A 21545-nucleotide genomic window follows, 5' to 3' on the forward strand; every position below is an offset into this window, starting at 1 on the left:
TTATTAGTTCCTGCACCTTCTCTCAGGCAGAGTCATCCGCTAGTCGTCTTTTGATCTACCTGAAGCACCAGATATTAATTTTTGCCACTATTTGCTTAAACTTGAAACCAGAGATAGAACTAATGTTTGACTTGTCGGTGTGGTCCCAGAGAAGAGCAGCAACATTCCAGGATATGCGGCGTCGTTGTCATGTAATTAATTCAGGAATATTAACCCGCCAGCCGTTGAGCAAACTAAGAGATAAGTGGAAGCACCACTATGTCTGTGTGGTGGAGCAGCAATGGTGGATTTAAGCATATAAGTATAACAAAAAACCAGTAGGGGCGATATGGCACAGACTTATCCATCTTTTTAGTACATCCCAGCAGTACAAAACAAACGGTATCGGCAACACAACAGGTTTAGGAAAATATTGTGGTTAGAGTTCAGCTCAGCCGAAAACAAAACATGTCTCCCATCAAAAAGTCTATTTGCAGGCTACAAAACCCCAACTCTGAAGAGTGTAACCGGAGCTGTGACCGAGGCGTTGGCCATAGAGTGGCACTAAAGGGGGTTGATACCACTTGGCATGATGCTGGACGACAGCCCTTATTCATTGTCAAAGGGGCTGCTATTCACAATGGAGAAAACGATGAAATGCTGCCATTATAATGGGAACCAAAGGGGCCCGGTGGCAGCCGGACACCTGATCTCCTCTTTGGCTCGGGCTTCCTTTTGTCCCAGTATTTCATATCTGACATATCCACACACCCTAAAAAAGGCACTTGATGCTGGAGCAGCGATGGACCTGGGGCTCGGTGTTTGCACGCTCAGACATGGGGAATAAACAGACCATCTTCACAGCACAGCAGCTAGACGCCTATCAGGTCGGTGTCAACCCCTCTTTCTTTCTGAACGAGACGATTAGCTTCACTTCTCGTACCAATACGAGCCTCCGGGATCTGTAAACAAGTTTATTATACTCATCAGACTTCATGTCACTACCTCCAACTTTGCTGCTTGGAAAAGTTTATCTTACAGTCAACACTTTCACTTGTACATGATGTAAATATGTCCATTTGATGCCACTTTCATACCTCCACTTCTACCTCACTACATTCATTTGAAAGCCATACAGTATATACTTGTAGCACTATTCATTTATAGTATATATATTATATAATTGCATTGCTAAAGATGAACCACTTAAAAAGTCAACGTTACCTAAATACTGTCAAGTTTATGCATCAATAACTGCATTCTGCATAATGATATTTTGATATTTTAAACATTTTTTTTGGTCAATCCTTCTTGAGTGTAGATTTAAACTATTATTTTTATTTATGTGGTATTTGCTACTGTTGCTTAAGTAAAGGACAGCTGCATCCTACTGCTCTCACTTCACTTTCCTGCTGTGATCTGATTGTATTTGCAGGACTGCACATATTTCACAAGGAAAGAAATACTCAGGTGAGCAGATTATTTTATGAAAATGGTACAAAATCCACATGTCACGTGACACAGCTGAATTTTGTTCTTGTTCTGTACAATACTACTCTGTAACTCTAAACTGCAGTATCACTGGGCTGTTCCCACTGTGGGGCAGCTACCATTGAGATCACATGGTATTTAAAATCTTGCTTTCAGAAACGTACTGTATGCAAAACTTTTTTGTTAGTTCAGTAAAGTTGACCAAAATAGAGAGAAATAGAGACTGCAGATATGTTTTATTACTACCAATGTATCCTATAATACAAACAACTAAATAATATAGAAGATATCTTGTAATTTAATATTGAAAGTAAATTTTTTAAACCTTCCCTAGACTGTTCGACCGCTATCGGGATTTGGCACCGCAGCTCGTTCCCCTCGACTACACCAGCCAGCCAGATGTGAAGTTACCATATGAGCTGATTGGCAGCATGCCAGAGCTGAAGGTAGACCCACCGGTCCCACGCACACCCTGCACACCCTGCAGACCCGCTCTCCCCCTGTGTCCCCCATCCATAATTAATGTCCAACTAATCGTCAGAATTCTTTGAAACGTTATACGTTACCCGACTCCTTTAAACTTGAAGAATGCTGGTGAGTCCCTCAGGGCACGCTTGTTGGAAATGGGTCAATTATATGCCTCTTTACACAATGACAGCAGGGTAAACAGGTGTGTTAACATGCTGGTGTCTGACATGGCCCGAGAAACTTTCCCCCTCATAGATGTAGAGCTGACTTTCTCATTCCAAAAACACAAGAACATGAGATATAAATTGATCAAAATACACACAGGACATAGTTCTAGAAAGTTCTGCATGATTCCAAGCAATGAGTGTGTTTTTATCAGTTTTATCAGATGTGATAGACGTGCCGGTGTCCCCTCTGTCGTAGGACAACCCGTTCCGTCAGAGGATCGCTGAGGTTTTCTCTGAGGACGGGGAGGGGAACATGACCCTGGACGACTTCTTGGACATGTTTTCAGTCCTGAGTGAGATGGCACCGCGTGACCTCAAGGCCTACTACGCTTTCAAAATTTATGGTGAAATATACATAAAGGCGTTCCCATTTTCATATTGTTATGTTGGGATCGGCTTTATTTCCTTGTTGTTTGGGGCCCCCATTATAACTAACATCAAAAACTGAGCTTGAACATTTGATGACGGTGGCAAAATGCAAAGAAGAACATCAAATATTGACATTACACCAAATAAATACAAAGTGAATTTTTTAGATCAGTGTTACCTGAGCTTTTTTTTTTCTGGGGACCCACAACAATTACAAACTAATTATAGACGTCTATAATCATGAGAAGAGATGTTCATGAATATTTTCATTCAAAGTTATAAGAATGGTCCAATTATCAGAACAATAACAACATAGGCTCCCTCTTGTGGCTCAAAGGTGTACTGCAGATAAAAATGTGAAATACAAGACTATGGAAGAAATTCTGTTAATATGGTGGCCCTAAGAAGAAAAAAAATTATGTTGATAAGCGAAATTAGGAAAAGCCATCAAGTATCATGGTGATAAAACACAAGATAATTTGTTTTTGTTATTGCTGTTAAAGAGGGTCCGGGCTCCCCAGCACCCAGAGCAGAACATTAAGCACACTGATACCAAAACGACTCATGGTGAAGGCTTTTGGAGCAGTAAGCATGATGGACGGTGCATGAAATGTTATACATTTTTAATTTTTTTGTCAGCACTAGTGCCCCCCCTCCCTAATTAACAAACACTGTTACATACACATGGTCTCCATGGTCATGGGTCAAGGAAACGTTTCATTCATTATTCAAACCAAAGGGAGGTGACATACTGCTGGAGCAGCGTTGTTTTATGATCAGCAAACTTGATGAGGTCACATGGGCTCAGATACCTGGAATCACCCCTGAAGAAGCTAAATGATTTGTTTAGTCAATGACTTGAGTTTGCATCAAAATATTTGTTAAACATTACAGGTTTCCACCTAGACTGAGCTATTTTATTTGTAGAAAGCATCCAATTTCGATACATTGAATATCTTCACCAAATATCAGCTGCATCTTTATGTTTGCTTTAAAATTGTTTGTTTAAAATTCTTAAAATACACAAAAATAATGTATATATTTGCTTGCCTAATCGATTGATCAGCCAATCATTACATACCTCCTTCTTTTCCATTTTCTGCAAGATTTCAACAATGACGACTTCATCTGCAAGTCAGACCTGGAGAAGACGCTGAACAAGTTGACCCGCAACGAGCTGACAGAAGACGAGGTGAGGATGGTGTGCGAGAAGGTGATCGATGAGTCCGACCTGGACAACGACGGGCGTCTGTCCCTGGAGGACTTCCAGCACATGATCGTTCGCTCTCCAGACTTCCTCAGGTACGGCGACCACCTATGAGATATAATGGAGGGTGAACCCGCCTACAAATGATACATGAAAACATGTTTATTTTATATTTTTGTCACGTATTAATGATTGTCATCTAATTGATCTAATAATTTTCAAAATAAACTATTCTTATTTCTGTTCACAGCACCTTCCACATAAGGATATAGAGATATGAGGTAATCATGTGCCTTCCTTAATTTGAATATCATCTAACAATGGACTGGAAGAATGTCTAGAAAGCTATCAACATCTATCATCTTGTGAATAATTATAATTGTTTATGTTTTATCTTATAAAAACAAACATTCTGATGCTCATCAGAGATAATCTGACTTTTAGCATTTGGAGAAGATAGGTTACTATGTATTGCATGTCTTTAATGGGAGCATGACTGTAAACAAATTGGATTTGTACGAGCAGTTCACGTCTATCATCGCATGGAGGCATAAAACCAATCCATCAAGACAAGGCTCATTAGTTATGAGCATCAACAGTAGACTTGTGTTTTGCATCTAAAAGGGGTTCAGTTACAGCAGACTATAAAAGAAACACATGCCAGAATATTCCGGTGGCTCATAGCGGGGTCGATAAAAGAAAGCCATTTGTCACAAAAGCATTGTGGGAGCAGGAGAGTCAACTGACGGTGTAGTTTCCTCCGACAGCCAGCCAATAAAAACAGGGACTAGAAGTAAAGTTTTTATAATCTTATTTTATTAAATCAAAAGGTACACATATCTACAAATTGTAGATACATTTTCATATGGGTTTAGAAAGTACAGTACAATTTAAGTAGATCTCTTTTTTTTTTCCTCCAATGTGATATTTACAATGTTTTTTCACTTTGTTTGTTTTTTTTCAAAATGTATTGTATTATTCTCCCCGTGTACTTCACGATCAATGGAATGAAACTATGGATGTAAAAAGGGATGTACAGTAAATTATTAAAGGATATGATTTCAAATAAAAAAAAAAATCAAAGAGGGAGCGTCATTTCAGCTGAAAATGATGCCGCTTGAGTCCCACAGAAGGTTCTGCTCCCTAAGTTGGTTTATGACTTAAAGCTACAGTATCACTCGAATGAGACGACAGCACTAACATTACAACTCTTCCTATTTAACCTCTCGTCACGCTAAATCCCACTTGCATTATTGTGGCAATGCCATTTCTACATAGAGTCCTGCGTTTGGCTCAGTGAATGACACAAAAAAAGAAAAGAAAAAGCGCATACATTCAACTGTACAGGCCTACGAGTATGTCTGAAAATTACATTACACAAAGATGCACAGGTCCAAGATTCACAATGCATAGCTCACCTATGACAGAGATTAGTAATAGCGGTTAAGACAAATGGCTATGGTAGTCATGAGGTCCAAAATGATTTGATCTTTTTTTTTTTTTTTTTTTTTAAAGACAAAAAAATAATAACAGATGCAGGCAAGCGAAAGCAGATCCTCCCTCGATGTTGTGCATACAGGAGTTTGATTTCCAAACTAGTAACAAATGCAGGAGGGAAACATGAGGAAACATCAATGATAAATAGCGGGTACATGTGTGGATCGCACAGGTCAATCCCACTGTGGCTTGCGCTCTTTAAAATACTGATTAAAAGAGAGTTCAAGTGGTGCATACTGTGCCTCTGGCGCCACCTAGGTGTCAAACGGAAGGGGCCACAATCAAGCAACACCAACGCAGGAGAAAGTGTACAATAATACTAATGGGAACATCGTCCAGCTTCAGTCAAGTAGCAGTCATGTAATAAGTCAAGAAAACATCACTTTTAAACTTTAATTTGGCAGGGCAGTAGCATAGAAACAGAGGCTTGCTTATTCTTTTTTTTTTTTTTTATAAATATATATTAGTATATTAGGGCAATGTTTTTCAGTGAACTAATACTAGGACAGTGGATTACTAGCAGTAAAATAGCAGAGATCAAGTCATGTATAAGTAGGTATAGTAAAAATAATTATTATGCCCATTATATTACCAAGAATCAAAATGTTTTAATTAAGCAATTGTATTGTTGTATTGCGAAAACTATCACTTGGCACAGACTACACACAAAACAAGAGTTACTGGTAAAGTGCAAGGAGAGCTGCATGGCTAGCAGGAGAAGGGGCTTACAGTGCGAAACTTCAAAAGTGAGTTTAATTGCTGATCAAATAACCGTAGACATCATTTAGCTTGACTGTGAATCAGAGCTGCAACAAAAACAAACATCAAATTAAAGGCAACACTTTAAAGGAATCTTATTTTGATCTGAAATAATTAGTAAACCCAGAGAAAAATAAATTGGCAATTATTCCGAAAGTCAAATTAAGTCAAGTTTCAAGCAAAAACACCAAACATTTGCTCGTTTCAGCTTCTCAAATGTGAGAATTTGCTGCTTTTCTTTGTCTTATGGGATAGTAAACTGAATGTTTTGCCCTGTAAATCTGACAAAATGAGAGATAACAGGCATGTTTCCACTAATTTTCTGATGTTTTACAGATGAAACAATGAATAGATTAATCAAGAAAATAAGTGAGTAATTACACTGTACTTAATTTTGGAGGATTATTTATATTATGCTGCGTGCACATCCCAATATTTTCCTATACAGTGTTCTTACATTAGGAGTAACGATGCCGTGTTTTCACTTTCACACCAGAGTGCACAATACTTCCCTGCAGAGAACTACGTCAGAGAAAGCCTTAGCAGGAGCATGTCGCCTCACCAATATCCCGCTGATAATTTGTCAGCAGAGCTTTATTTACAGAGGCAGATGTCTGGATTGTGTTTAGGTTTTGCGTTGCCAAATTGCCTTCCAGCACCTGAAAGCTAAAACAGTTGGAGATGGTGATGAAAACACGCATTTTAAGTCAAATCACATCAAATGATTGTCAAGGACTTACATGCAAACCACAGAGCACAACTCAAATGGAAAATATTTGTATTCACTTCCTCCCTGATCCTTGACTGCTGATGCGTGAAATAATTCTCAACTGCTGAAATAAAAATGAAAAACACGTGCAACTCTGTTTCACTAGAGTTCAAGCCAATCAGTCTCTGGCTGACATTAATCACTTAAAAAAGCAAAAAAGAGCACTGATAAAAAATAGATCTAAATGTCACATTTTCTATTTGCAATCCCAAAACCTTGACATTAATTGAATGATTTTCTCGTTCTCGGTTGTGCTACCGGCTGCGTGACATACGAGTGCGTAGAACAAAAAGACTAAGATCAGAAGTAAGAGTCTGTCTTTTGTGTGATAACGAACATCTGGGACAATGCTCCTGGTGGAGTCCTCTACATGTCAAGCACTCTGACACAGGAAGACAACAGATCTCCTTAAAATGGAAGATATGCACCACTGGAAGCTTTCAGAAGAGGAAGAGAGGAATTCCGTTGCTTACTGGAAATATAATGGTTTGTGTGGACTGGGAGGACAGGCCATGGATGGTAGAAAGATGGAAGGGGAAGGAAGTGCTCAGAGCAAGCACAGTCCATTTATGTCCAGCCAGCTGGCAGCCACTATGGAAGGCCTCGGTCCTCAGAGTAGGCTGCAGCGGAAGAAGCTGGTCTTTTTCTGAGGCTCAGAGATCTTGACTCCATGACTGCTCCCCTGCGGCGTATTGCCCTCCTGCAAAATGACAAATAAACAGGCCATTGCTGTCATGTTGAACTACTGGCTCAGTGGCTGCTCTCATATGGCAGGGCTCGACATTAACACTTGCCTTGGGCAAGTTGTCTGATCAAGTGAAGGATAAACGTGATCTTTAGTAAAGGCCGATGTAAAAACTATTTCATCAGGAGTTTGACATTCTAGCCGCTGATCCCGGATAATGCTACACTGTGAGCAACAAATCCGTTGAAATGGGCACGAGGAGAGCTCGTTAATTCAAGCCGTTAGCAGCCGGTGGGCAGCACGGTGCTGCTCGGATAAATAACGGCATAGCAGCAACTAATTTAATCAGACAAGTAGACCTATTATAGTGGATTGCATTCCCATGCGTGCTGCTCAGAGTAATCACAGTTACGGGCTCTCCTGCAGACAGCACAAGGTCTGTCCCAGCACAGTCCTGTTTAGAATGGGGTTAATAGCTAACGCCAAGGTTCATGTCATTTTTTTTTAATATATAAGCTTACATTTTCCATTTCAGACGAGTACATTTGGCTAGCTTTGCCCAAAGGAGAAATCAAAGTGCTATTGATAGTGAAAATATTATTTTGCATGATAAAATATGTAAGGAGATGCTGAAAAGCAATTACTACATTCATCAATTCCTCACATTGCAAAAAAAACTGGGTGCAAAATCAAACACTTTACCAATTTTGTATCCATTTTTGATTTGATGTCTCTGGCGAGGGTCAGAAAAGCCTGTGAACCAGAAGAAACACACGTCACAATGATGACATACCATCTGTTAAACATACAACTCAAGGAAGAATGGCTGCTTACATTTTCCACATTGATGTTGGCCTTTGCACTCGTCTCCATGAACTTTATTCCATACTCTAAGGCGAGCTGAAAGACAAAGGAAGAAAATTACAGCACTTTACATTTGACCAATCTCTGCTGACGACCAGATGACAGTGTATTATTTTAAACTCAAACCAAGCCTCTCACCTTCTCCCCCCTGTCTTTGGACACCTGCCGCTTGTCATTGATGTCACACTTGTTGCCAAGGACCATCTTCTCAACATCAGACGATGCATGCTGGATCAAGAGAAGAGAAATGTAATTAAAAAACAACCGCTCCAAGTGGGGGCCATTTAGATATTTGTTTAGAAAGCTTGTAAATGAGGGTCTATTTGAGCTGATGGATACCTCCTCTATGTTCCTTATCCAGTTCTTGATGTTCTCGAAGGACTTTTCGTTGGTGATGTCGTAGACAAGCATGATGCCCTGTAAGGAGCAGTAAATCAAACGTGTTGAGATTAATAGAGCTAAAGAGCTGCGGTTGACTAGTAAAGTGGATTTGTGCGACAATTGTCCGACAACCCGTGAAGACACCCACCATCGCTCCTCTGTAGTAGGCTGTTGTGATTGTTCGGAACCGTTCCTGACCAGCCGTATCCCTGAAGAAGAAAAAAAAAACACACCATATATTGGTAAGCTTTCCTAAGATAACCCTAAGTATAGGAAATGCCTTCAAGATCAATATATGGATAAATCATGTGGGAAAGTTTCTATCAATATTTCACTCTGGTTAAGTATGCCAGTTATGTATTAAAGAGGTTGGTTTATCTTACAGGAACTTCTCCCAACACAGTAATATCGCAGGGCGTAATGAAGCTTTGGAACATAGGAGGACAATGTAGGAGTTGGCATTAGATTGATGCATTTTTAAGACTATAAAACCCATGATTTTGTCAATGAAGAGGAAAAGTGTTGGTAAAGAGTTGAATATATTCTGCTTTTACTATTAAGTACATTCCACTTAAACGTGTTTTAGACCAATGATTCTCATTCAGGCACCCTGCTGTACATCCGTGAGGAACCTTACCTTCACTAAAGTGTGTGTCATCCATTCATTATAGGCCAAATATTGTCAAAACAATGCTAGAGACATAATTCTGATAAACTTACCATATCTGTAACTTGATCTTCTTGCCGTCAAGCTCTATCGTCCTAATCTTGAAATCAATGCCTGGATGGATAAAGAAGGACAGTGTGTGTCAGTCATAACGCTAGCTTGTTAGCATAGCGCGGCTACCTGTCAAACATTGGTCGACACTCTTGTGAAACCAAATAACACTTGTGAACTGTGAATAAACGGCGTCTCGGCTTCTTGTCGTGGCATACGGCAGTAATATGTGCATAATAGAGCAACAGTGCCTTTATCATACTTAAATTAACCAGCGACAGCGTGCTAGATATCAGTCTTTCCGGTGTCTTACCAGAATGTAGACGGCGCCGAACGGCTAATGCTAGAGCTACTTGGCTAAGCGGAACCGTTAGCTGGCAGGGGAGCCACCCGGCATGAATTTAGTATACAACACAAACATTAACTCATACATTAACCTCCTACAAAGCACAAGGGTAACACTATCCCACCACTGCACCTTTTATTCACGAGTTAATTACATTAATGACATCTAAAAGAACACGAGACTATATTAATGACAAAGTGAAACTAGCGTTACTTCCCGACGTAGCATGCCAGCAAGTAGCCCGCGCCTCTGAGGCAGACCACTGGCGTATTGTAAACAGATAGAAAGACAGTTTACAACATCGCCAAAAGCCCGTACCTATAGTTGAGATAAACGTTGAGTTGAAGGCGTCTTCTGAAAACCTGAAGAGGACACAGGTCTTCCCCACTCCAGAGTCGCCGATTAACAGTAATTTAAACAAATAGTCGTACGTCTTCGCCATACTTGATATTATTGCGGAAATCCCGCCCGGCGAAACAGCAACTGGATGTAAAATAACGACGCCGTCTGGTGGCTCGGAATTCCCCTGCAGTTTATTTCTAACTGGGGCCACTGGGCGTTTACTGCCTTAACTCTGCAGTCTCACTGCGTTACTCAACCATGGGCCTCACATTAAAACACGTTTTCTCTGTGTTGGAGGATAAAATGTCCGCGTTAAAAAGAAATCTTAAAAAAAAAAAAAAAAAAAAAAAAAAAAATCCACTTTCACTGATTTTAATTTTTAACCAACACCAGCCTTTATTATAACTATCAAATATTCATTCATTTTAGGAATTATAATTATAATTATTGCTATGATGCCACTGTGTTTTACCTTGAAAAGCAACGAAATTCATATTGATAGTTTTTTTTGTGCAGTGTCAGATAAAAACAAACAAAAATTAATTAATTAATCTGTCCTGATCATAACTACCAATTATCATTTCTGAATTGTAACCCTTTAAATGCCACACCTGCACAATTTTGCATTTACCCTGTGTGGATGTCATTTGATTGCTGTGGTTGATACAGACATTGAATCTTCATCTTCACTTTCATATTTTAACTTGGAAAATAAAACAGTAGGCTACTAGTGAGAATATTGTTGTGGGACCAAAAGACCAGCAGCGAAGCCCTGTCTCCAGTTTTGTTTTGGATGAATCCACTGTCTAAGCGGAGCATACAGAGAATACTGAGCATGTTTGCACATGTAATTTGAAGGGTGAGGTAGGTAATGACTCTGTGCTGAAATTGCCTGAAACACACACGCAAAAACCGTGCATACATAAGCACACAGTCAACATAACACATAAAACTCACTTCATCATCATCATCAGTTTTATTTGTGCTCAGAAAATGGTCTACACCACAACTTCCAACACCAAACACTGATTACCATATGGACCCAAAACCATTTTTTAAAAAAGGACAAGAAACAAAAGAACCATAAATATATAAAAAGGGGTACATGTGTTTTAACATCCAAGAATAAGAGTGAAAATTACAGAGAATGGATGGCATGTAGAAAATATCTTTTGCAAAAAGTGTTTTTTTCTTTTTTTTTTTCTTCTTCTTCTTCTTCTTTTGATGTTCTTCTTGGCGTTTTACAAGCTGTTGAGGTCATGCAGTGTTTGGTCCAAGACTTGCTGCATTTCTACGTGTTGCTCTTTTTCTTTCGCGAGGTTATCTGCAATAAAAGGAAAAAGTAACAGCAGATATAAAATGCAATGAACAGATGTAATTGATCACATGTGTAAGCTAATAAAATATGGTCAGGGCAGACGTACCGAGGGAAACATGCACGACTCAAATGATAGAAGACAGAGTAAAAGAGAAAAATATCTTTATTGAGATTTAGTTTAACGCAAAAGGAGCAAGGGGCAGTGAGAAGAGACAAAGTGCTTCCAATCAGGCCACACACAGACAAAGAGGAAGAGGAAACATTGTGAGCTAAGTTTGAGGTTTACAAGGTGTTCATATCATTGAGGGCAAGATCCAGCTCCTCGCTGGTAGCCTTGAATTTGAGCTTCTGAGTGTACAGTTCGTCTGCCGGTCAAAGGTTCAGAGAGAGAAAGAGAGCAGGCGGAGGAGGTTCAGAGGACAAGGCAGAGTAGTGTAGACCATGATGGGAGAATCAGGAGGAGGAAAAAAAAAGAGAAATTAAGATTATGAAAAAGACAATTAAGAAGGATGAAGATTCAAACAAAAGGGTGGAGTAAAGAAACGTCGTGGAACACCGAAGGATTGGAAAAGAAAAAGGGTTCAGATGACGAGTACCTTCTAAGTCATCTATGGTCTTTTCCAGCTTAGTCACTGTCCTCTCTGCAAATTCTGCACGGGTTTCCGCCTTTGAAAGGGAAAATCAAAAGGTTTATCATCCCGATGTCATTTCCCCCCTGGGACTACGGCTCGAGAACAGACGTGAACTTACCTCCTTGAGTCGGTCATTCAGGACTTTGATCTCCTCCTCGTACGTGTCTTCTTTCGCAGAGTACTACAGAGACGGAGACATGATAGATGACGTAAATCGCCTCATTGCCAAAACAATAACTTACCGCGTGAAAAGCACTCGTTCCACCTTTGCAATGCTCAATATCTATGTTGTAAAGATTATACATGACACAAGACATTTGTCCTTTTTTTAGAGGGTTTGGTTTTACAGCTCTGGGGAACAGCTGAGAGGTCGTCGCGGGTCACTCGATGGTGAATTTGTGACTCAAGGTCAAACAGCAGGCGGATAGGGATGAAAACGCGCCATCAAAGCGCTCCTCCGGGAGACACGAACAGCGCTTACCTTATCGGACTGAGCCTCTAGCGACTTGAGGTTGTTGGTGACGTTCTTCAGCTCTTCTTCCAGGTCAGCACACTTGCTGTACGAGCAGAGGAAGCACATATTGCATTAAGTGAATACGTCCATCATCGACCCCGTGACCCCGATGACAACTGGCTGCGTGTTGACTGCTTACAGTTCTGCAATTTCCGCCCTCTCTTCCGCTCTCTCCAGCTCCCCCTCAAAGATGACCAGCTTACGGGCGACCTGACATTGAACAGACGTACGTCACCGTTAAGCATGAAAACAGAAACCCCTGAAAACAGAGAGTCAGAGCTGAACCTCCGTTCCCGGCGTACCTCCTCGTATTTGCGGTCCGCCTCCTCTGCGATGTGTTTGGCTTCTTTGAGTTGCATCTCCTGGATCTCCATCTTCTCCTCATCTTTCATGGCTCTGTTCTCAATCACCTTCATGCCCCTGACGAACAAAAAGACAAAATATGGAAACGTTTATGTATTCAGGCGAGACTGTGATGTATCCTGTGTATCGGTATATAGCTTTAATTTGAATTGATAGTTTAGTTTCCTTATTTTCTTTGGTCTAATTCCATATTTTTTTATATCTTTATCTGGTCAGTTTCTTGGGAACTTCTAATTTCACCTTATTTATTTTAAATTATCAGAACTTGCAGCTCTGCTACCTCGTCCACAATAAGGCCCTTCTTCTCCCGACTAGTTAAAAACAAACCCTCAAAGCCATGACATGATCATTTTTACCAATCCTGTAGCTGATGGTATGTCTACAAATGTGCGTGATTTAACACATCGATGTGTCGGTCCGTGCCGATTCCCACCTTTCACTCTCATCTGCAGACTTCTCAGCCTCCTCCAGTTTCTGCAGGGCTGTGGCAAGCCTCTCCTGAGCGCGGTCCAACTCCTCTTCAACCAGCTGGATCCTGCGGTTCAATGACGCCACATCGCCCTCCGCCTACAGGGAGAGAGGGGAGAGAGGGGGGTCACAGGTCAGCCAGGAAACAAGCTGCTGCCACAAGAGGAAGGATACTGTTGCAGATGGCCGAAGCTGGACATGGGAAATAGCTACATAGGTTATATTGGTTTGGAGTGGAAGATATATGAGCTATAATCAGTTGATTACAGCACAATATTATGTTTATTCTCTCGAACCAGGGATGTTGGACTTTGCAGCTTGACCAGACACTCTGAAATGTGCTGATGCAGAAGAACAGAGTAGATGTAACCCTGAACTATGAAGTGTTGTAATGTATGTTAGGTTGCTTCTCCTGGGCCTGTTTCCTGTGGGACTGATATCATGGATAACCACGTCTGCTCTCTTCTTCCTGTGCAGGGAGGAGGAGGAGGAGGAAGGAGGAAGGAGTCGGAGGAAGGAGTCGGCTCTTTTTTAAACATCTGTTTCAAACGTTATTCAGACGCTCAAAAGCTCAAAGCACAACAAAATAATACTGGAAGGTTTTTGGGGGAAACAGGAACGAGATCATTTCCCAAGCGCAAAAACTGTTGGGCGAAATTCCAGAAACTTTTAAAAGCGTTATAAACCCGCCACACCTTAATATTTCAGCACGCACGCGGGTTGATGACGTAATGGGCCAGCGGGAGCTCTCGTTGCGTTTGTAGGTGTTTGAGGAGATATAGGGCGGGTTGGAGTTAGATAACGCAGCCGAACTCAAGTCTGTGAGGGAATGTCGCCATAATCATAACCCAAACTTTCCATAAAGCTCGAAAACCGTCCGTTTTGACGCATTAAAATGTAAAAATAACCAGTTCGCCATCGGGATACGCAGGAAAAAAAGTTAACATTCCATTGTCGCTACCTGCAGCAACATCTTTAATTCTTTACGATCCGCAATAAATGATGTGAGCATTAAATGTAAAGTTAAAAACATCTGTATAAATCATTAATAACCTCACTTTTTCGTGCTGTTCCCGTTCAGTGTCCAGCTCCCTTTGTACCGCCAGTGCTCGGTCTTCAGCCTCATCAACTTGTTGCTGGAGGGTTTGGATTTTCTTCTTCACCACCTCCATGATCGCGATTACTTTGTGTTCTCAAAAAAAGAAGGAGTCCCCGCCGAAAAAAAAAATGAATGTAGCGGTCTCTGGATCGACTAGCTGTGAGCCCTTTTTAAAAAGTTAATGTTTTGCGTCAAAGTTGCAAGCTCCGAGGGAAAGCCTTTCCTTTTTTTTCTTCTCTCGGGCAGGAAGTCAGAGACGTGCAAGGCTGTGATGGGGAGAGAGAAAAAAAGGGCTGGGAGTTTTCAGGAAATTTATGGCGAGATCCTCCAATCCCGTGAAGAAGCCTGTCTCGGGTGACATCACAGGAGTTAGGAGGGGGGGAGGCATTTGCTCCTTTCCTCCACAAAAGAGGTGTGTAAAGCGTTGCTGTTGTGGACTTATATGGCAAATGTAAGGTGTTGCTTAGGCTGCATTTTTGTGCTCTGATTGTGAGGAGGAGGAGGAGGAGGAGATAGAGAGAGGAAGAGTATGTCTACATATTCCTCCTCTGATTCAGGTTTATGAATCATATCCACAACGAGTCATAACGCACGACTGTGAGGCCGAAAAGTAAAAGTAAAAGGAATTTATTTTACTTTCCTGATTTGCAGGAATCAAAAGTCCAAAGGTGTGCGAGTATAAGGGGAGTATGGAGGCTCAGGGTGGGGTGGGCTGGTAATAATCCTCTTCTACAGGGTGCGGGTGACCTGCAGCCGCCTGGAATGTAAATTGATTTGGTTGCAGACGTGACCCTCAGCCATCGGGGTTGCCACACATGAATTCCTTCAGCGCCCTCTTCTGCCGCCTCCTCCTCTTCCTCTTCTTTTCCAGAGCGAAGCCGGGCGTGTTTTCTCCGTCTGTCCTTGTGTGACTCTTACACGTCTCAGAATCAGTGTGAACTACATTAAAAGAAGCAGCAGCGGAGAGGACAGACACACGAAGGCAGATCTGCGGGGCCGTCTGATAGGTCACCTGATATAGAAATCATTTGCAAGCTCATAGTCTGACCTTTGACCTTTGGGATCTTATCTCACTTGCTTTCATTGGTAGTTTAAAGACTACTTAAATTTGCCGCCATTCCATTTTATTGCCGTTGTTGCAACTGAAACATAAAATTGATTATTCAAAAACTTTGACAATCAATTCAGAGTTTTAGTCATGTTTCAACTGCAAACAATCACTGGATCCAGCTTCTCAACAAAAAAGCAAATTAGTTCGTCACCATATTGTTTTTGCTGACCTTTTTGCTCAGATGTTGTTTCTTTTAGGTCATATAGATATTGCTAAAGGAAGATAATTGATGCTCTGGTGGATGGTCATTCTGCATTGTCACTGACAAAGGTGTGTAGTGTAACCCCCCCTCCAAAAAAAAAAAAAGAGAAAAAAAGGCCAGAGCATTGATTTCATTAGACACTGCAGTATGGGGTTCTCTGTTTGCTTAAGCTGCATTCCTGGGATTCCTGGTCGGCTACAGGCCGGCCCAGTTTTTGTCTGTGCTTGAGAAACGGCTCCGTTACAGACCTCACAAAGACACTCAGTGATTCTCTATGTTCACTATTCGCTGTGTACGCTATGTGGGTTAGAAGATACAACTTAGACCTTTCAGGATTCATTCGGGGTTTGTTGTTGCCTTCTACACTGTGGTTCATCCAAAGGACCAATAGCAGACTGACAGTAGGAATAATGTGTAAAGTATTTTCAACATACATACTGAACAGAACCAGCTGGTGTTTAATACACAAGAAGGGATTTTCTCATTTAATCTCAATGCAAACCTTTGGCGTGAATGTCTTCTTTTTCCTTTCTTTTCCAGCTCGTTTCCACGATTACAACTAGACAAATAACTTTCAAAGTAGCTTTTGATTATTATGTTTTCTGAATGCCGCTCTGCTGCTGCATTCCCTCACTCTAGAAAACAACCAAACTATTAAGGCGAGCCTGGGCATGGCCCTCTTTTTGCCAGTTGAAACAGTAGAAGCAACACTGAGCGTACACAGCATTTCATTCAGTTATTTATTTTTAAGCCGTTTTCATAGAAAAGACTGCAAAAACTGAATGTGCCTGTTCCATTCCACAGTGATTTTTTAGTTCAGTCCGTCTGAAAAAGGGTGGTAATCGATATGTTATGAAACCAAAACACAGAAGTTGTGGTTGTTCCACTGCAATGTGGATAATGTGTTTCAGATGGCGTCGTGGTTAACTCACATCTGTGGCCTTCTTCTCCGACAGTTCCAGCTTTTCCTGAGCATCCTTCAGGGCCTCCGAGTACTTGTCAAGCTCATCCTCCGTGCCCTTCATCTTCTTCTGCAGAGCGAGCAGCTCATCCTCCAGCTGTGGAAGGAGGCAAAAGGTGAGAGGGAGTCAGCAAGACCCAGTATGAAGCACTGGCATGGGAGAATCCTGAGAGAGTACTCATTTGTCAACACATTTAGATTGAAAGCACTTAAGTAGTCCAACACCCAGAAGCACCCGGTTGACAAGACTAAAGGTCTGCTGCCATTCCAGTGGCTCTACTTAAGGTAGCAGTGCTTTGTCTGATGCTAATACCAGCATGCTAACATGCTCACAAGGGTTATGTCATGTTGATGGCTAGCAGGTGCTTTTTGCTAATTAGCTGTGAACACAAAGTACACTTTAGGCTGATGGGAATGTCAGTTGTACAGGTCATAAAACAAACCATTGGACAAATTGAAATTTGACCACTAATGTCAATACGTTTCATCCTCTGGGAACCATGAATATCTAATTTTATGGCAATCTATCTAATATTTGTGAACTTTCTGAACCATGCTGTTAAACACTTTCATCAGGACTGTTCTTCAGGGGAAAGTCGTTCCGATGCAAACACTTCGGGAGGAAGAGAGTTAAGAATGGCTACAGAATTTTCTCATGAAGTAGATGAAGTATAAGTTTTGGCCTTGCGTCATCCCGACTGCTCGCCGATGTTTGTGCGGTTACGCCAAGAATAGCAAAGAGAGCATCTCTGAGCACTGCTTGAATCGGGGCCATCCAAACAAACCAAGGAGCTCCGCGCAATCTTCTCGGATTTCCTGCCGACCGTTCCTCGGTGTGGAAGACATGCGGGGGGTCCGTATGTGCAAGTGCCAGTGACATCTGTCAATCCTCGGGTACCATTGGGGCGTTAGAAACCAGAGAGAAGATTCTTTCCACTTGCTCCTGAGATCTTCTCCAAGTCTCTGCTCTCAAGCGTTCCTCTCGTACCAGCATGATGACGACACCGCCTCCCACTGTGTAATAATTGCCTCCCATTAGGAGCCTCAAATGTTGCATCTCCAGATCCCACTTGGCGTGTACCAGGTGGTACAAGTACATCATGCATGAAGTAAGCACTCGAAATATCAATCTGTCTAGAGCTCCGGCGCTGCAGCTCCAAATATGGATGTGCAGACATTTGTGCAGGAATGTGTGAGGTTTCTGTTGAAATGTCACAGACATGAAGTCCAGATAAAGATGCTGGCTAATGCAGCGCTCTCCTGCTTAAAGAGTCGGACCAACAGCTGCTGTAGACGGGTTGTTTAAAACTCCTGCAGCACCACTCGTGGCAGCTTGGAGCAATCCGTCTGGTTTCACTGTGTCCAGCAGTCGTCACCCTGCCATTCTGTCTGCATGTCCCTGTGGACATCCTCCAAGATAAAATAAGACAAAAACCCAGGGGCTCAGTATCAGCTGCTCTCTGGAAGTCAGAGGTGCTTTTTAGGTTGAGTCCCTCTGCACAAGTTTGGCATTTATTTATTCATCTATTTTAGACCAGATTGTGACTGTTAAAGAAAACAAACAAAAAAAAAAGAACCTGGAAGCTGGTTTATCAGTGGATGACTCAAAAATACATCAGAGGGAAATAATTTAAATATACATATATTTTGCAAGTAGATCTGGACTAGATTTACAGTAACCTTGATGTATTGTTACCACTCTAGTTGGAGGCTATATATATATATATATATATATATATATATATATATATATATATATATATATATATATATATATATATATATATATATATATATATATATATATATATGATGTTTCACTGTTATGCAGTACATCACAACTCATTTTGCAACCTTTTTAACTACAGTTTGTTTCAATCTATTTGGATGATTATAATTATATAATTGCAGTATAGCTCTCCACACTATGCATCTGTTCTTACTTATAAATGTCCTGTGTGAGATCAATAAAGTTTATGTTATGTACATGAAAGTCAATATATGATCACATTTAATTATTGCCCAGGTAAAATTTGTGTTTTGACGGTCGGTCCATCACACCCGATCGGCCTCGTCTCACCTGCTTGCATTTATCCTCTGCTGCCTTCTTGTCGGACTCGGACTGCTCTGCCCTGTCGAGGGCGTTCTCTTTGTCCAACTTCAGCATCTGCATCTTCTTCTTGATGGCCTCCATGGTGACAGTTTGGTCTCAGTAGCTTTGGACTGAAAACTGCTTTTTTAAAAATTATTTCTTGAGATGAAAAGCTGTTGCAGATGTTCGGAGGAAGACGCCTCACAAGAGCCCTCGTAAGGTTGACTGGAAAGAGCGAGCAGCAGATGCAGAGAGGAGGAGAGAGACAGAGGGTGCTCAGAGCAGACGGAGCAGAGAGGAGGATGCAGACTGAGAGTCGGTGGAGCTCTGTGTGATTTAAACTTGACTGGAGGTTTGGAGGCAGCCCCAGTCTCCAGTGACAGCCCTTTCTCACCGTTTACCCCTTCCGCCACTCCCCACGTTGGCGACTATAGAACCGTGCCCCCCTCCCTCCCCTTCACCTCTTGAAGGCTCTCTGGAGGTACAGCGTGGTGTAAATCTCCTTATTTGGACCATGGGCCTTTTGTTTTGAACAGAACAGGCGAGAAATAAGAAGATAAGAAGAAAGAGAATTATCCAGAACCCAGACATCAAACGGAGGTTGTTCACATTAGTAACTGAAGGTTCATTTTTTCTCCCCCCACTTTGGGCTGCATATCTGTATGCCTGTGCTCTTACTTAGGAATGTTCAAATTGATGTTAATACCAGCGTTGGTTAGAAAGGACATAGTTCTCATTCTACCGCTGAATGAAAAAAGGGCTTTTGATCCAGCCAAAGAAAATGTGGAGAAAGCTGTCTGCATGTGATCTCCACCAGGCAGCCGGAGCGTTACAGTGGAGCTCCACACACATAAACCACAAGTCTCCTGCAATTAAGAGCCTCTTAATTGCTGTTGGTCTGACAGACCTTTATTTAGAGTTGTTTTCTGTAATTTGTAAGGCGCACAACGTAAAAAAGCATTGTTGACTGGTGGATCCAACTTGTGTTACTGAGGTGGTTACCGGGAATGCCCTTTTCTGTACCAATATTAAATATAAATAAAAATGATTAAATATTTGGAAAACGGGTCACGCATCGTGTTCCCTTCATGCTCTTTATGCACAGAATACAGAAGTAATCAGAAATCAAATGGCAATAAAAGCAAATCTATCACAATGTAAACAACATAGAATGTGTTTATTTTTTGTCAATGCTGATTGATCTCGGTGCTAACGTACATTTTAAGTTGTCATAGTGAGTGGGCGCTGCGTATGTGTGATGATGACATCAGCTCTAATGGACCCGTGTGCTTGCTTTCAACTCTTCTGTGCCAGCTGCCCCGGCTAAAAATAAAGACTACAAGGAAATTCAAAGAACAGTGAGGCAGACAGAAGCCATTTAAGTGATATCTGAAGATACACTCCCTTGTTTTTCATGTTGCGTTGCCACTATTGACATGTGTATCCCTCTGTTTGAATCAATTACTTATGCAGACATTGTCCAGGAAGACGGGTATATTGTTGTCTGTTCCTTCCTACGTCTCGAGCTACAGAAACCATTTAAAACCCATGGATTGTATTAAAAATGCATTGTTGCAAAGTGTTTTTTATCAGAAAAGTTGCCTATTTGGAGATTCATAATGTTTTTTGCAGGATAGACACATCAGATAATTTGCCTCGTATCACATCCGTAGGTAAATACAGAACCGAAAAATCAAATTGAAAGCCAGCAGATACATAGATCCACAAAAATGTTCCCAAACCAATAGTGCTGTAAGCGGTCGAAAGGATTCCTTCTCGCAGGGAAGGGAAACCGCAGCCTCTTTTTGGAGTAAGTTTATGAAAGTAATGGCAGTTTGATGGCTTTACAATCCTGGGGTTAACACAAGCCTGAATCATGACTATGTGACTGTGTGCCTTATTTGGTCTGTCAGGACAGGCTGGACGGAATGTTATAACAGATTGCTCACATTGTAATGTAAAAGATGTACATTTTGAAGTATTTTCTTTGTATAAAATTCGTTTCAGGGGTTTTGCAGTGAGCAGCGGGGTTGGAGCCCAACCAGGAGAACGAGAGAGGAGGAATAAAGGGGGGAGAGAGAGAGAAATGGAGACTAGAGTGAATCAGATGCAGAGTGAGAGAAATCAGAACCCTCCCACAGGAAACCGAGCTAAACTCCTCTTCTCCTTGTATGGTAAAAACTCCCCTAAAAGCCACAGGATCGCCTTGGGAGTCGAGTCAAAGTCCTGCTAAGAATAAAATCCCGAAGCCATGGGAATGGTGGAACAGATTAGAGTTTAGACGAACGCTAACCATGAAGAATACAGGAACTAGTACAGTTTTAGTATAGCCTTAAGTGCTTGGTGTCATGTGAGGGCTATCTGGACACTGAATGTGATCCAGTTTACATATAAGAGTGATTTACAATAACAAACGTGTGTGAATCCTAAATGTCTGCTGTGGCAACACCTGCACATGTGACTTATCAAGCATGTCCCACCTGCGTGATGCACTGACTCATAGCTGAGACAAGCCCCATTCTGCGCCAGAGGTAAACACCTCACTTTTCCGGCTTCTGTACAAACATGTCTCTGTACGCAACTAAGTCCAATGATCCCCACCTACAGCCCCAAACACAAACACCGAAGTAGCTGAGAGAAGCTGTTATATTTGGCTCTGTAACTCAGTCCACTTGTATCTATG

The 21545-nt window shown here is 41.5% G+C and overlaps 3 protein-coding genes across 6 annotated transcripts; 1 reads left to right on the plus strand and 2 right to left on the minus strand.

Moving 5' to 3' along the window:
* The first annotated feature begins 567 nt into the window (after positions 1 to 567).
* Positions 568 to 4268, plus strand: cib3 (calcium and integrin binding family member 3). Its single transcript, XM_084008689.1, has 6 exons — positions 568 to 866; positions 1415 to 1449; positions 1805 to 1916; positions 2362 to 2509; positions 3641 to 3836; positions 3992 to 4268. Exons 1-6 carry the CDS (start codon positions 768 to 770, stop codon positions 4011 to 4013), a joined length of 612 nt encoding a protein of 203 aa, XP_083864815.1. The 5' UTR covers positions 568 to 767; the 3' UTR covers positions 4014 to 4268.
* Positions 4269 to 4535: 267 nt separating this feature from the next.
* Positions 4536 to 10260, minus strand: LOC311012889 (ras-related protein Rab-8A-like). Its single transcript, XM_084008688.1, has 8 exons — positions 10079 to 10260; positions 9417 to 9477; positions 8845 to 8905; positions 8655 to 8732; positions 8454 to 8543; positions 8286 to 8351; positions 8154 to 8204; positions 4536 to 7466 (listed from the first exon to the last, which is right to left on the minus strand). The coding sequence occupies exons 1-8, from the start codon at positions 10200 to 10202 to the stop codon at positions 7377 to 7379; spliced, it is 621 nt and encodes a 206-aa protein (XP_083864814.1). The 5' UTR covers positions 10203 to 10260; the 3' UTR covers positions 4536 to 7376.
* A 799-nt stretch (positions 10261 to 11059) lies between these two features.
* On the minus strand, positions 11060 to 19173 carry LOC311012887 (tropomyosin alpha-3 chain-like). 4 transcript variants are annotated; one of them, XM_084008683.1, is made up of 9 exons: positions 18851 to 19170; positions 16742 to 16867; positions 13363 to 13496; positions 12869 to 12986; positions 12706 to 12776; positions 12534 to 12609; positions 12171 to 12233; positions 12017 to 12086; positions 11060 to 11426 (listed from the first exon to the last, which is right to left on the minus strand). In XM_084008683.1, the coding sequence occupies exons 1-9, from the start codon at positions 18962 to 18964 to the stop codon at positions 11344 to 11346; spliced, it is 855 nt and encodes a 284-aa protein (XP_083864809.1). In that variant the 5' UTR covers positions 18965 to 19170; the 3' UTR covers positions 11060 to 11343. The 4 variants fall into 4 exon arrangements, with proteins under 4 accessions (XP_083864809.1, XP_083864811.1, XP_083864810.1 ...); XM_084008684.1 differs by lacking the exon at positions 11060 to 11426 and adding an exon at positions 11566 to 11785 and having other exon boundaries at positions 18851 to 19173; XM_084008685.1 differs by lacking the exons at positions 16742 to 16867; positions 18851 to 19170 and adding an exon at positions 14456 to 14738.
* Between the last annotated feature and the right edge of the window lie 2372 nt (positions 19174 to 21545).

The sequence above is a fragment of the Eutrigla gurnardus genome (assembly GCF_963514095.1).
Source record: "Eutrigla gurnardus genome assembly, chromosome: 4".
In the NCBI taxonomy this organism is placed as follows: domain Eukaryota; kingdom Metazoa; phylum Chordata; class Actinopteri; order Perciformes; family Triglidae; genus Eutrigla; species Eutrigla gurnardus.